This window comes from Ornithorhynchus anatinus, chromosome 6, assembly GCF_004115215.2.
Source record: "Ornithorhynchus anatinus isolate Pmale09 chromosome 6, mOrnAna1.pri.v4, whole genome shotgun sequence".
Taxonomy (NCBI): domain Eukaryota; kingdom Metazoa; phylum Chordata; class Mammalia; order Monotremata; family Ornithorhynchidae; genus Ornithorhynchus; species Ornithorhynchus anatinus.
The window spans coordinates 21,916,542-21,930,313 of record NC_041733.1 but is presented as its reverse complement, the minus strand read 5'-3'; the positions used below and the strand labels follow the sequence as shown (position 1 = coordinate 21,930,313).

Genomic DNA, 13,772 nt, shown 5'->3' with positions numbered 1-13,772 from the left:
CCCACCTTCTCCCCTCTCCCTTCCCTCCCCTCTTCCTTTCCCCCTGGTCTTGCCGCCCTGGCCCTCTCCAGGAGTTTCCCCATCGGCCCTGCTGCCTCTCCCTTTAGCTTGGGGGGTCGATCCTCCATCCTCCAGACCGGCAGCATCCGCCACCACAGCCCCCTCTTGACGCTCAGTTCCTGCTCTTGCTCCACTTAATGCCCCCCCGCCGGGGTAAGAGCCGAGGGCGCTCGGCCCCCATCTCCCCAGGCTGAGGAAGTCCAGCCTGAGTTCATGAGCCACCTCTATGTGGTTGCTTAGCATGAGCAAACGTCGACTCGAGCATCCTCCCTGGCCTGTTCCCTGCCTTTATAGCTTGACTTTGGTCTGGGGGCCGGTGTGGCGAGGGACTCAAGCTGGGGAAAGGGACAGAGGCTCCGGAAGCACGGCTTCCTTGTGTGCACCCAATTCCCCTCCAAGCGGCTTTAGCCCTCCTGCGAGCAATGCAGATTTATTTCTGAAAAAACTGCTGGGAAAAACCCTAATAAATACAACCGGGGGCAAGACTTCAACACGAGGCCGTAGAAAAACTGGGAAAAACACAGGAATGGAGGTGGGCATGACAGCACCCCTTCCTCTCTCTCCATCCCATGATAGCTTGACTGAATTAACCCCTTGGGAGTGAAGGGCAAACAGAAGGGGCTCCCCACGTCAGGGAAAAGGCCCAGACTCGATCGTTCCGTCCCTCCGGCATTTCCTCCATCCGTGTTTTGAGAGGGCAGGGCTGACCTTGGAAATGACTTGCCCCCGTAATACTGAACGTGGTCTCCTCCAGGGTCGGGGAGGAGAAAGGTGAGAGGGGACTTCCCCAGAGAAGAGCGCGGCTGGCATCAGGAAGTCTGTTACTGAGGCACTTGAGGATGGCAGTGCCAAACCGAGGGGGCGGGCAGCTGGGCTGTGGCACAGAAGTCTTTCGTGGCACCATGGCATCTTCCCTGCTGGGGGCTAGGAGCCCTTCTCCTTGGAGAGCAGCCTGCAAGAGAGAGACAGGGATGGAACTGGAGAGAAGGGCAGCGACCCCTCTGATCCCTTGCTCTGGCTTGGAGGCGGGGCCAGAACACCCAACGCTTAAAGGAGAGGAGCGGGAAAGGCCCGTTCCAGTCCAAGGCATCTAGACAATTGAGAGGATGGGACAATACTATAGCGGCGACCACTTTCCCTTACCTCCCTCGGGCACTCGGACAAAACGTCCCCGAGACCCAACCTTCCTGAGGAGGATGGGTGGGAGTCAGATGGCTCCAACCTGTGAGAAATGTCATCTGCCTGGGAAAGGTGAAACTGGTGAGTGGAAAGGTAAGGTGTGGGGGTGGGAGGCCACCCAATAATAATAACTGTGGCATTTGTTAAGCGCTGACGGTGAGCCAGGCACCGTACTAAGCCCTGGGGGGAAATACAAGCAAATCGGGTTGGACACAGTCCCTTTTCCACCCTGGGCTCCTAGACTTAATTCCCATTTTACGGATGAGGTAACTGAAGCACAGAGAAGTGAAGTGACTTGCCCGAGGTCAAAGCCGACAAGCGGCGGAGCTGGGATTAGAACCCGTGACCTTCTGACTCCCAGGCCTGTGCTCTATCCACTAGGCCACGCTGCTTCTCTAAATCAACCAATGGTATCGATTGAGCGCTCACTGTGTGCCAAGCACCGTACCACAGGCTTGGGAAAGGACGATACGGCACAGTTGGGAGACACATTCCCTGTCCACAGGTTTACAGGCCAGAGGTTCCCAGTTCCAGCTCCCCAAGTTCCCCAAGCAGCAGAAAAACATCATCTCCCTGGGACACAGGCCAGATGAGCCTCTTGGCCCACTCGCCTCCTGCCCCTCAAAACCTCCTTCCTCCTGTCCTTCCCCGCCTAACTACAGCCAAGATGACTTGGGGTCTGCTTCCCTGTTGGGAGAGAACTAATCTTCCCAAGCCTCCCTGGCTGGACCTAAAGACAAAGGCACATTTGTTCCCTGAGACCCAGGACAGGGTGGGGAATGGAAGAGACCCCACCACTGGCAACCCCGGAGTCGACGCCCCACTGCCCCAGTGTTAATAGGGTTAAGAAGCCCTCAAGACCCCTGCTCCCCCCGCGCACCGGGGCCCGTCTCAGTGAATCGCAGCTGAAGCTAAATAAATAAATACAAGTTCTTTATTTGGCATTTTACACCCGAACATTCGCTCATTACAGATTAAAAAAAAATCAAAACAATATTAATCAAAAATAAAGAATCCGACGTTCTACAAATATATGTACAGTGAGAGCTGGGGGTCCCAAGGAACGGGTCAGGGCCCAAGGGCTGGGGTCCCGTGCCCTCTCCCCCAGGCTTGGGGTATCCCACCCCATCGACTGCAGGTAGTTCCCCGAGAGGGCTCTTGCCTTTCCACGTGGGGATGCTTCAAGAAGCCCTCGCCCTTGCAGCTGTGGGGCGGGGTCACACCCAGTTTGAAAGTATCTAGCCACGCGCTGCCCCGAGGCTGCAGACCTGACCTCCCAACGTCTGAGTGGGGCAGGGGTGCAGCCACGGGGGTGGGGGAAGGTTAAAGGGTTAATAAACTGCGTGACAGGAGGAGGTGCTCGGGCAGCACGGCCGAGACCCCCACCCTGCCTTCAGCAAAGTGGTGGTGAGGTGGGGAGAGAACACAGGCAAGACCCCAGCCCGTCTTCCCCATCCCCACCCGGTACTCATCACTCGGGCAGCCACGGCCCTCCTCCCCACGCCTGTTTAACCGCCGAAGACCCCTCCCCCTGCTGTCCCACAAAACCCACGGTTAAAAAGGACCAATCCATGATTCCAAAGCTCATCCACCCAAAATCACTTAGAGTGGGACAGTAGCGCGTTCTAAAATCTATAAGCCTCCCCCCCAAATCACTTGCGACGAAACAATCCGTGATTGCACCTCTCCCCAGAATCATCGTCTGCGGAACTGTCCGCGACCGCCGCTTTCTTTCCCCCATCGATCGATGAGCCCCGACGGACCGCTCCAAGTCCTACTAGGAGGGTTCTGCTGGCTCCTCCCATCAGTTACAACGAAGGAGTCCCTCACATTCCCTCATGAGCTTATTCACCGCAAGAGCCGCCCCTCTCCCCGCCTCACAGCAGCCAACCACCCCGGGATGAGACCGAGTACAAACTGTAAGACCCCTGGCAAAGGAGGAACATGCGCACCTCTCCTTTATGCCTTTCAACATCTCAGGAACTGAGGCTCCTAATTCACACAATCCAGGAGGGGGTGGTGGGAGGAGGGCGCCTGCCCGGGACACCCAGCAGCTTTCCCCCTTCTCCTTGCCCGGCCTCCGGACAAACTCCAGGGGCCAGGTCGGGTGGGAGAGGAAAGGGCCAGGACATCTCCCTCCTCCCTATCAATCTCCTTTGGCCGAGAAAGCCAAGAGCAAGGAGAAGCTGGGGTCGGAGGGCGGCCCGACGGCTAGGGAGGCTCTAAAAACCGCCCCGGTGGGCTCTACGAAGCCCTCTTGGGAGCGGGAAGACAGACAGGGAAGGGGCAGGAGGGGGAGGATGCAGGGAAGTCAGGGCTGGGAAGGAGGACGCTCCTGGGGCGGAGCTGACCATCCATCGGAGAGAAGGGAAATGGAGAGGGAATGGGGAGAGTGAGCGACAGTCACGCAGACACGCGATCGTCCTCCTCCATCCTAGCCGGCTAAGGAGCCGGCGGCCGTCACCCGACCGCCCTGGGAGACGGGAGATCCAACGTCCAGCCGGCCGGCGGGCTGCAGCCGGGACCAGCTGAGGTAAGAGAGGCGACTGGATGGGGTGGCAGTGACTTGCCAGGGGATCCGAAGCGGGGCCTTCCCCTTCCCCTCCTTCCTCCCCACCACCCTCTCCACCCCCGACCTCTCCCCCACCCTCCGACCCCCGAGGTCCGGCCTCCCCACCCTCACTTGACCAACACTGACTTGGGCAGGAAGGGCTCCGTCAGGTCTGGGCGGCGGGCGGCGGCGGACGGCGAGGCCGAGGCGGGGCCGGGAGGGGCGGCCCCCTTGGGCAGGCTGTACAGGTAGACGGCCCCGATGACCAACCCGGCCCCCAGGGCGAAGAGCGGGTCCACGCGGAAGCCGAAGAGCCGCACGGAGGCCACCGTCGACACGACGATGGAGAAGGAAGTGGCGAAGCCTTTGAGGATGTTGTCGGCGTACTTGACCACCACGGCCACCAGCAGCCCCCCAAAGGCCTGGTTGAGGATGACCCCCCACACCACCGGCGTGTACCCGAAGAAGAAGCCCCGCTGGGCCACGGCCGGGCCCTCGGCCCACCAGAGCCCCGCCAGCCCCAACAGGGTCCCGAAGAGGCCCAGCTGCAGATTCCGCAGCCACACGGACCCCGCGCTGCCCTTCAGGATCTTCTCGAAGTAGACCCCGGCGAAGCCCGACGACAGGCAAGACACCACCACGGCCGCCAGCCCCGCCACGGGGTTCTGGTCCGCGCTACGGCCCGGGGCCGCCGCCCCCCCACCGCCGGCCCCCGCCTGCTGAGCCTGGACGATGGCCACGCCGGTGAACAGCAGCAGCAGGGAGGCCCACTGCAGCCGCGACAGGCTTTTGCGGAGCATCAGCACGGAGAACAGGGCCGTGGTCAGGATCTTCAGCTGGTACGTCACCTGGGCGGGGGGGCGGGGGGGGGAGAGGAGGAGCTTGGAGACGGGCCGGCCGTCCCCTCTCCCGTCCCCGGCAGCCCGTGCGGGGGGCGGCCAGTCTGTGGGTGCCAGCCGCCTGGCCCTTCCCCTTCCACCCACGCCAGGGCTCAGGAGCCTGGACGACTCCATCTGTGAACTGCTCCTCTGCAACCTCGTGGGGCTCGGCCGGGAGCTCTGGTCTCTGCCCGCGGAGAGTTGCCAGTTAAAGACAGACTAGACTGACGGTCATACATGGATGGGGGCTGAGGGTTGCGTATCTGTATCTGTCTAGGGGAGGGGACGGCCCCACGTTCCAGGGCCCCTTTCTGGTTCTCAGGCTCCATCTTCCCCGGGGCTCTGCCCACTGGGCACCCCACGGGGTCTTACCTGGAAGGTGGCGGCGGGCAGGTTGGAGATGGCCACATACTGCAGGTTGTTCTGCAGGGTGTAGATGAGGGAAGGCACGGCCAGCTTCAGGGTGTCCACATACTGCACCAGCACCGCCTCGTACAGGAACAGCACAAAATGCTTCACGTTCCCTGCGGGACAGCAGCCGCGGTGAGCTCCGGGAGCGGGGAGAGGGGACCCCAGGACCACCGTCTCCCCCCGCCACCCCCGCTAGTGAGGAGCCTCGGCAGGCCTGACCCGTCTGGCTCTGGCTCCCCTCTGGTTATTTACGCCCGGGTTCGACTCCGGCTGGCCGGGCCAAGGAGATCTCCAGGAGGGCAGGAAGTGCCGATTCCCCTCGCACCGGGGTGGAGGGACCCGGGTCACGGGGGAGACAAACGCAACCGGCAGCAGGCGAGCCCCGCCGCCCAGCCACTGCAGAGGGACGGAGCCGCCGGAGACGAGGGGGCGCAGACAGGGGCCACCAGGGCAGGCCCGGGGCTCGGCGCCAACTTCCTCCTGACTGCTATTAAAGACTTGACGTGACACTGGGTGGAGGACCAGGTGAACTGGGTGAAAGGTAGAAAATCTAGCCACGTAGGGCAGGAAGCCCGGGACCAGCACTGCTTCCAGCCCACGCCTCTCGGGGCTTTCCTGCTCTCCGGCTCCGAGGGGCCCCGGGACCCACCTACCTCGCTTCTGGATGAAGATGAGCAACAGGCAGGTGACCCCCTTTAGGATCTCGGCCATCACCACGGCTGTGGTGGCAAAGAAGCGGTCTCCGGGCAGAGTCCGGGCGTAGCGGATGCTGAGGATCAGCGAGGCGTTTTGCACCACCAGCACCGCCAAGGAGATGTACTTGAGCCGCCGGTGAGCTTACCCGGGTATACAAAGGGAAGGCCACGGGTAAGGGGTGGGGGAACGTGGAATTTCTGGGTGGAGATCCACACCGGACTTCCATCCCCGTACCCTGCCGAGACCTCTCTGCCGGTTCTCAGGTGGAGAAGGAAAATGGGTCTCGATAGTGCTAATCCACGCCTCTTACCCAGCCCCGCTCCATGTACGGGGATAAAAGTGCTACTTTTGCCAAAGTCTACTTTGTCCTGGTGGGTAAACTGAGGATGAATAATAATAATGGCATCTATTAAGCACATACTACGTGCAAAGCGCTCTAAGCGCTGGGGAGGATACAGGGTGATCAGGTTGTCCCACGTGGGGCTCACAGTCTTACTCCCCATTTTACAGGTGAGGTGACCGAGGCCCAGAGAAGTTAAGTGACTTGCCCAAAGTCACACAGCTGACAAGCGGTTGAGGATTTGAACCCACTACCCCCCAGCACTTAGAACAGTGCTCTGCACATAGTAAGCGCTTAACAAATACCAACATTATTATGATCTCTGACTCCCAAGCCCACGCTCCGTCCGCCGAGCCACGCTGCTTCTAAGGGACGGGAAGGGAGAAGCTGGAGCCGATGGGAGCTAACGGGATCCTGGGGCGCCTGGAGTTATCCCTCCCGGTTTTAGATCTGGCTAGTCTTGGTGCCGGCTCGACTCCCGGGGTGATGGGACTGCCCCGGGCTCCAGGGGCAGAGGCGGCGGAACGGCGGCCCGACCCCAATCTCCGGGATCCCCGGGCACACGTGGCTGCCCCGCTTCGGGGCACCGCACCGAGGGAAAGCAGTCGTGGCAGGCGCGCGGGGGTTGGGGGGCCGGCTGGGGAACGTGTCTGCTTAGTCTCTTGAACTGCACTCTCCCTAGCGCTTAGCACAGCGCTCTACACACAGTAAGCAGAAGCACCGTGGCTTAGTGGCAAGAGCCCGGGCTTGGGAGTCAGAGGACGTGGGTTCCAATCCCGTCTCCGCCACCTGTCAGCTGGGTGACTCTGGGCAGGTCACTTCGCTTCTCAGAGAAGCAGTGTGGCTCAGCAGAAAGAGCCCGGGCTTGGGAGTCGGAGGACGTGGGTTCTAATCCCACCTCCGCCACTTGTCTGCTGGGTGACCCTGGGCAAGTCACTTCACTTCTCCGTGTCTCAGTGATCCCACCTGTAAAATGGGGATTAAAAGCGTGAGCCCCACACGGGACAACCTGATCACCTTCAGCGCTCAGAACACTGCTTGCCACATACTAAGCGCTGAACAAACACCCTGATCATTATTCTCTGGGCTCAGTTCCCTCCTTTGGAAAATGGGGGTGAAGACGGTGAGCCCCACATGGGACAACGTGATCACCATGTATCTCCCCCAGCGCTTAGAACAGTGCTCAGCACACAGTCAGCGTTTAAGAAACACCACGATTATCATTCTTTGGGCCTCAGTTCCCTCCTCTGGAAAATGGGGGGTGAAGACGAGGAGCCCCACGTGGGACAAGCTGATCACCATGTATCTCCCCCAGCGCTTAGAACAGTGCTCAGCACACCGTAAGCATTTAAGAAAATCCATGATTATCATTCTTTGGGCCTCAGTTTCCTCCTCTGGAAAATGGGGGTGAAGACGGGGAGCCCCACGTGGGCCCACCTGATGACCCTGTCTCTCCCCCAGCGCTTGGAACAGTGCTCTGCACATAGTAAGCTCTTCACAAATACCAACATTATTATGAAGTCACTTCCCTTCTCTGGGCCTCAGTTCCCTCATCTGTAAAATGGGGTTGAAGACTGTGAGCCCACGTGGGACAACCTGATGACCCAGTCTCTCCCCCAGCGCTTAGAACAGTGCTCGGCACAGAGTCAGCGCTTAAGAAAGAGCGTCATGCTTATCAGAGTAAGCGGTCAATAAATATGAGTGACGGGAGGGGGAGGGCCGGCGGGGCCTGGTGTGCCGGGCTCCCCGTCCCCTCCTCGGCCGTTCTTCGTCCCCGGGCTGGTCCTTCGGGTCTCCCCCCCCCCCCCGCCCCCCCGCCCAACGCAGAATGGTCTCTCCCACCCGCCTCTGGGAATGGTATGGCCCGGCCCCCCTCCCCGCCCCCGCCGCCGCCCCCGCCGCCTCTCACCGGCGCTGGCGGGCCCGGGCTCGTGCTCCCCCGCGGGCCCGGCCGTGGCCGCCGCCGCCGCCGCTCCGGCCCCCGCCGCTGCCATGTTGGCACCGGCCCGGCCCGGCCAGGCCCGTCCCCTCGGCAACCGGCGGCCACTTCCTGTACGTCACTTCCGTTCCCCCGGACGCTGCCGCCCCGCCGCACCATAGAGTCGGGAGGAGGCGCCTAGAGCGGCGGCGTGTGGGAGGACCGGGGGGAGGACCTAGTCTTGAGGCGGGGCCTGGCGGTTTTTCTGCTCCCAGGGGCGGGGACCGACCCTCCTGTGCCCCCCAGGGTGGACTTCCCAGGGTCTCCCACTCCATCCCAGGCACTGGCTTGAGGGGAGACAAGAAAAGAAGCTTGGAAGTCCCCTCCCCCCCAGTAAAAACCCGCTGCTGAGGAGCACCGTGGCTCAAGTGGCAAGAGCCCGGGTTTGGGAGTCAGAGGTCATGGGTTCTAATCCCGACTCCGCCACCTGTCTGCTGTGTGACCTGGGGCAAGTCACTTCACTTCTCTGTGCCTCAGTTACCTCACCTGTAAACATGGGGATTAAAAAATGTGAGCCCCACGTGGGACGATCTGATGACCCTGTATCTCCCCCAGCGCCTAGAACAGTGCTCTGCGCATAGTAAGCGCTTAACAAATGCCATCATTGTTCATTATTAGAATGATAATCATAACGATGGCATTTCTTAGGCGCTTACTATGTGGCAGGCACCGCACTGAGCACTGGGGTGGATACAAGCAGGTCACCCCTGCCCCGTGTTGAGAGCTCGCCTCCTCCAGGAGGCCTTCCCGGTATAGTGATAATGTTGTTTTATTCTGTTTTGCTCTGCTGTCTGTCGCCCCCGATTATAATAATAATAATGGTATTTGTTAAGCGCTTGCTATGTGCAAAGCACTGTTCTAAGCACTGGGGGGGATACAAGGTGATTAGGTTGTCCCACATGGGGCTCACAGTTTTAATCCCCATTTTACAGATGAGGTAACTGGGGCACAGAGAAGTTCAGTGACTTGCCCAAAGTCACCCAGCTGGCAAGCGGCAGAGCCGGGATTAGAACCCACGAGACCTCCTACTCCCAAGCCCAGTCTCTTTCCACCGAGCCAAGCTAGACTGTGAGTCCGTTATTGGCAGGGATGGTCTCTATCAGTTGCCGAATTGTACCTTCCAAGCGCTCAGTACAGTGCTCTGCACATAGCGCTCAATAAATACGATTGAATGACTGAGCCCTCCCTTTCCCTCTGCTCCTCCTCCCCTCCCCCTTCTCCCGCCCTCTGCTCTTCCCCACTTCCCCTCCCCCCAGCACTTGTGCCTATTCGTATATATTATTTATTACACTATTTATTTTATTAATGATCTGTATAGACCTATGATTCTATTTATTTTGATGCTCTTGAGGCCTTCCCAGACTGAGCCCTCCCTTTCCCTCTGCTCCTCCTCCCCTCCCCTTTCCCCCTTCTCCCTCCCTCCACTCTTCCCCCTTTCCCTCCCCACAGCACTTGTGCCTATTTCTAAATATTATTTATTACTCTATTTATTTTGTTAATGATGTGTATATATCTATGATTCTATTTATCTGGATGATATTTGACACCAGACTACTTGTTTTGCTGTCCGTCTCCCCCTTTAGACCGTTAGCCCATTGTTAGGCAGGGATTCTCTCTACCTGTGGCCGAACTGTACATTCCAAGCGCTTAGTACAGTGCTCTGCACATAATAAGCGCTCAGTAAATACGATTGAATGAATTAAAGTGGGGCTTACAGTCTCAATCCCCATTTTACAGATGAGGGAAGTGAGAAGTTTAAGTGACTTCCCCCAAGGTCACACAGAAGACAAGTGGCGAAGCCGGAATTAGAACCCAGGACCATCTTACTCCCAGGCCCGTGCTTTATCCACTCTCTCTCTCTGTCACACACACACATTCCCCCACCCCCCCAAATCTGTAAAATGGGGATTGAGACTGCAAGCCCCACCTCGGAAAGGGACTGTGTCCAACTCGATTTGCTGGTATCCTCCCCAGAGCTCAGTACAGTTGCCTGGCACATAGTAAGTGCTTAACCAATACCATTATTATTGTTTATCCACTCAATCAATCATATTTATTGAGTGTTTACTGTGTGCAGAACACTGTACTAAGCGACTGTACAATTTAATAATAATAATGTTGGTATTTGTTAAGCGCTTACTATGTGCAGAGCACTGTTCTAAGCGCTGGGGTAGACACAGGGTAATCAGGTTGTCCCACGTGAGGCTCACAGTTAATCCCCATTTTACAGATGAGGTAACCGAGGCACAGAGAAGTTAAGTGACATGCCCATAGTCACACAGCTGACAAGTGGCAGAGCCGGGAGTCGAACCCATGACCTCTGACTCCGAAGCCCAGGTTCTTTCCACTGAGCCACGCTGCTTCCCCTTTACGACAATAGACAATAATTTAATGACAATAGAGACAGTCCCTGTCCACAATGGGCTCACGGTCTAGAAGGGGGGAGACAGACATCAAAGCAAGTAAACAGGCAGCAGTAGCATTGTTGTAAATAAATGGAATAATAAATATGTACATATTAATACAAATAAATAGAATTATAATTATAAATATGTACATATATACACAAGTCCTGTGGGCTGGGGGGTAGAGCAAAGGGAGCGGGTCAGGGCAATGGGGATGAGAGGGGGGTAAATTATTATCAATAATAAATTGGAAGGGGTTTGGGGAAAATGCAGGCCATGTCCATGCCCCTCTAGCTACTCAGAGGCACCAGTGAAGCTATTTCGAGCTTTTGAGCAACTCGGGTTTTATCAGTCAATCCACCAATCAGTAAACTGAGCGCTTACTATGGGCAGAGCGCTGTACTCTTCCAAGCTCGAGTTTGGGAGAGTCCAGTACAACAGAATTAGCAGAAACATTCCCTGCCCATAGTGAATTTACAGCCTAGAGGGTTTAGGTTTAACTTCTGGGTTCAACTGCATCCCCAGAACTGGTTCAGTTCTACTCAAACACCTTAAGGGCCCAGCCAGCCGTATCAGTTTTCCAATTAGAACTCCTCCCCATCCCACCCAAACCCTGTCCTCCTCCCCAACTTTCACAACACTATAGACACCACCACCATCCTCCCTCTCTCAAAAGTCCATAGCCCTAGAATTATCTTCGACTCCTCTCTCTCTTTCAACCCACGTATTCAGCCTGTCAACCGAATCGTGTCTGTTCTGCCTTCACCGTATGTCTAGAATCCACGAATCCACCCCTTCCTCTCTAAACTGTTCCCAAGTACTTCTACTCCAACTTGATTACTGCATCAGCCTCTTTGCTACCTCCGGTCTCTCCTTACTCCAGTCTGCTGCTTAGATCATTTTTCTAAAAATCCCCCCAAAAACAAAGCACCACTCACTCCGTATCTCCCCACTCCTCAAAAACCCCCAATGGCTCTGCATCAGACAGAAACTTCTTACCGGTGGTTTTAAGGCATTCAATCAGCTCTTTCCCTCCTACAGTTACCTCACTGACCTACTCTAACCCAGGCTGCACACTTCTCCCTACCTACCCGCCCTACTCCCTGTCCCTTGATCTCATCTATCTCACTGCAGACCCCTTGCCCACATCCTCCTTCTGAACTGTGCTTCCCCTTTTCCCTCTGCTCCCTCTGCTCCCTCTCTGTCCCACCGCCCCCGCTTCACCTCCCCTCAGCTAAGCCGCTTTCCCCCTTTCCCTCTGCTCCTCCCCTCAGCACTGTGCTCATCCGCTCATTTGTTTCCAGTTTTATTACCCTATTCATTTTGTTAATGAGGTGTACATCCCCTTGATTCTATTCATTGCTATTTTGTCTGTTTCCCCCCATTAGACTATAAGCCCGTCAATGGGCAGGGATTGTCTCTATCTGTTGCCGAATCGTACATTCCAAGTGTTTAGTACAGTGCTCTGCGCATAGTAAGCACTCAATAAATACTATTGAATGAATGAATGAATGAATGAACTGGAGCTTCCTTTCTCTTCCTATCTTACAGACCCCCATTCTTTTCCCGCCTTCCAATCCATCCAAAATCCAAGATCTCTTCCAGGAGATCTTCCCCAACTAAGCCCTCACTTCCCCTACTCCCTCTCCCTACTGTTTGCTCTGGCACTTTGGATCTGTACCCTTTAAACCCTTGATATTCATCCCGCCCTCAGCCCCGCAGCACTTAGGTACATAGCCTTATATTCAGCCATTTTCCCTATCTGTAATTTATTTTAATGCCCATCTCCCCCTCTAAATTGCTTGTGGACAGGGATCATGCCTATCAAGTCTAGTGTACTGAACCCTTGTAAGCATTTATTTTGGTGCTCTGCACCCAGTAAGCATTCAGGTAGCATCGACTGATTGAATCCCAAGGGTGACAGGGAAATAGGTTGGTTCTCGGCCGCTATGAGGGTTTCCAAGGAGGCCGTGGTGACCCTTTGGGCTGCAAAACTACATCCCGGTCCCTAGGACCATCACGCACTTCCAGAGTCCCTGAAAAGTCCCACCCTGGGCCTGAAGGCTAGGTGGAACAAGAAGCAGCCTGACCTAGTGGAAAGAGCCTGGGCTTCAGAGGACCTGGGTTCTACTCCTGACTCTGCCACTTGTCTGCTGTGTGACTTTGGGCAAGTCACTCACTTCTCTGTGCCTGGTACCTCACCTGTAAAGCGGGGATTAAGTGTGGGCCCTATGTGGGACGGGACTGCTTCCAAACCCATTATCTTGTATCAACCGCACTGCTTGGTTTAGTGCCGGGCAAATAGTAAGCACTTAAATACCATATTTAAAAAAAAGATTCCTTTTAGGCCTTCTGGAGGGAAGTAGCAACAGTTACCAGATGGGCTTTCGGTTAAACGTGAGCCGGTGTCTTCTCGTAGCATTGACGGAGCTAGTTTGGGAGATCAGACCATCCTCGGGGGAACGTATCCTAAACCCAGGTGGACAGAGCCAGAGTTCAGTTTAGTGGCCAATCTCGGGTAATAGTGGTCTTGGGCCCTTACTTTAGATTAACTGTTTCGGTAAATGCAAGATAATTTTGAATGGAATCCAGTTGCCCTCAACCCCAAAGGGAAGGAAGGGGAGGGACTGGAGAGGTCAGGAATATTACCTTCTGGGGGTGAGGGGGGTCACAAAGGCCAAGTAGAGTTCTACCTAGCAGGCAGATCCTTGGCCCTCTGCCCGCCTCGGGCCTTGGGCTATAGATGTGGGAACCTCCCTGACCCAGCAGGCGAGTGGATGTGGAGAACAGGAAGGGGTGCCCCGCCCAGCCCCACCCCTAATTTCCTGGGAGCCGGGAAGGGCTTGGAGATTTCCAGGCACTGCCTGCCCCCGGAATCCACATTCCCTCACCGCCCCTCCTATCCAGGGCCCCCGGCAACCCCAAAGCTCAGGGCCCGTCTCGGATTTGGCATCAGAAAAGCGGCCCCTTCCTGGGCCCCAGGGAAGCTGTTTGTTCGGATCCTCTGTGACCTAGTGAGAAGCAGCGGGGCCGAGGGGTTAAAGCCCAGGCCTCAGAGTCTGAGGATCTAATCCCAGCTCTGTCACTTATCTGCTGGGGTGACCTTGGGCCAGTCACTTCTCTCTGCCTCGGTTACCTCGTCTGTAAAATGGGGAATTAAGACCGTGGGCCCCTGATTAGCTTATATCCTCCCCAGTGTCTAATACCAGAAAAGAAGCCTGGCAGCCGTATCTCTTGATTTCCTGGGGGACAAGCCAAAGTGGGAGTTTTTTTT

General features: G+C 56.7%; 1 protein-coding gene across 1 annotated transcript; it reads right to left on the bottom strand.

Moving 5' to 3' along the window:
* Nucleotides 1-748: 748 nt before the first annotated feature.
* SLC35A2 (solute carrier family 35 member A2) lies at nucleotides 749-8,124 on the bottom strand. The gene is made up of 5 exons (XM_029067577.2): nucleotides 8,025-8,124; nucleotides 5,733-5,915; nucleotides 5,041-5,192; nucleotides 3,938-4,638; nucleotides 749-1,012 (listed from the first exon to the last, which is right to left on the bottom strand). The coding sequence occupies exons 1-5, from the start codon at nucleotides 8,107-8,109 to the stop codon at nucleotides 985-987; spliced, it is 1,149 nt and encodes a 382-aa protein (XP_028923410.1). The 5' UTR covers nucleotides 8,110-8,124; the 3' UTR covers nucleotides 749-984.
* Nucleotides 8,125-13,772: the final 5,648 nt, after the last annotated feature.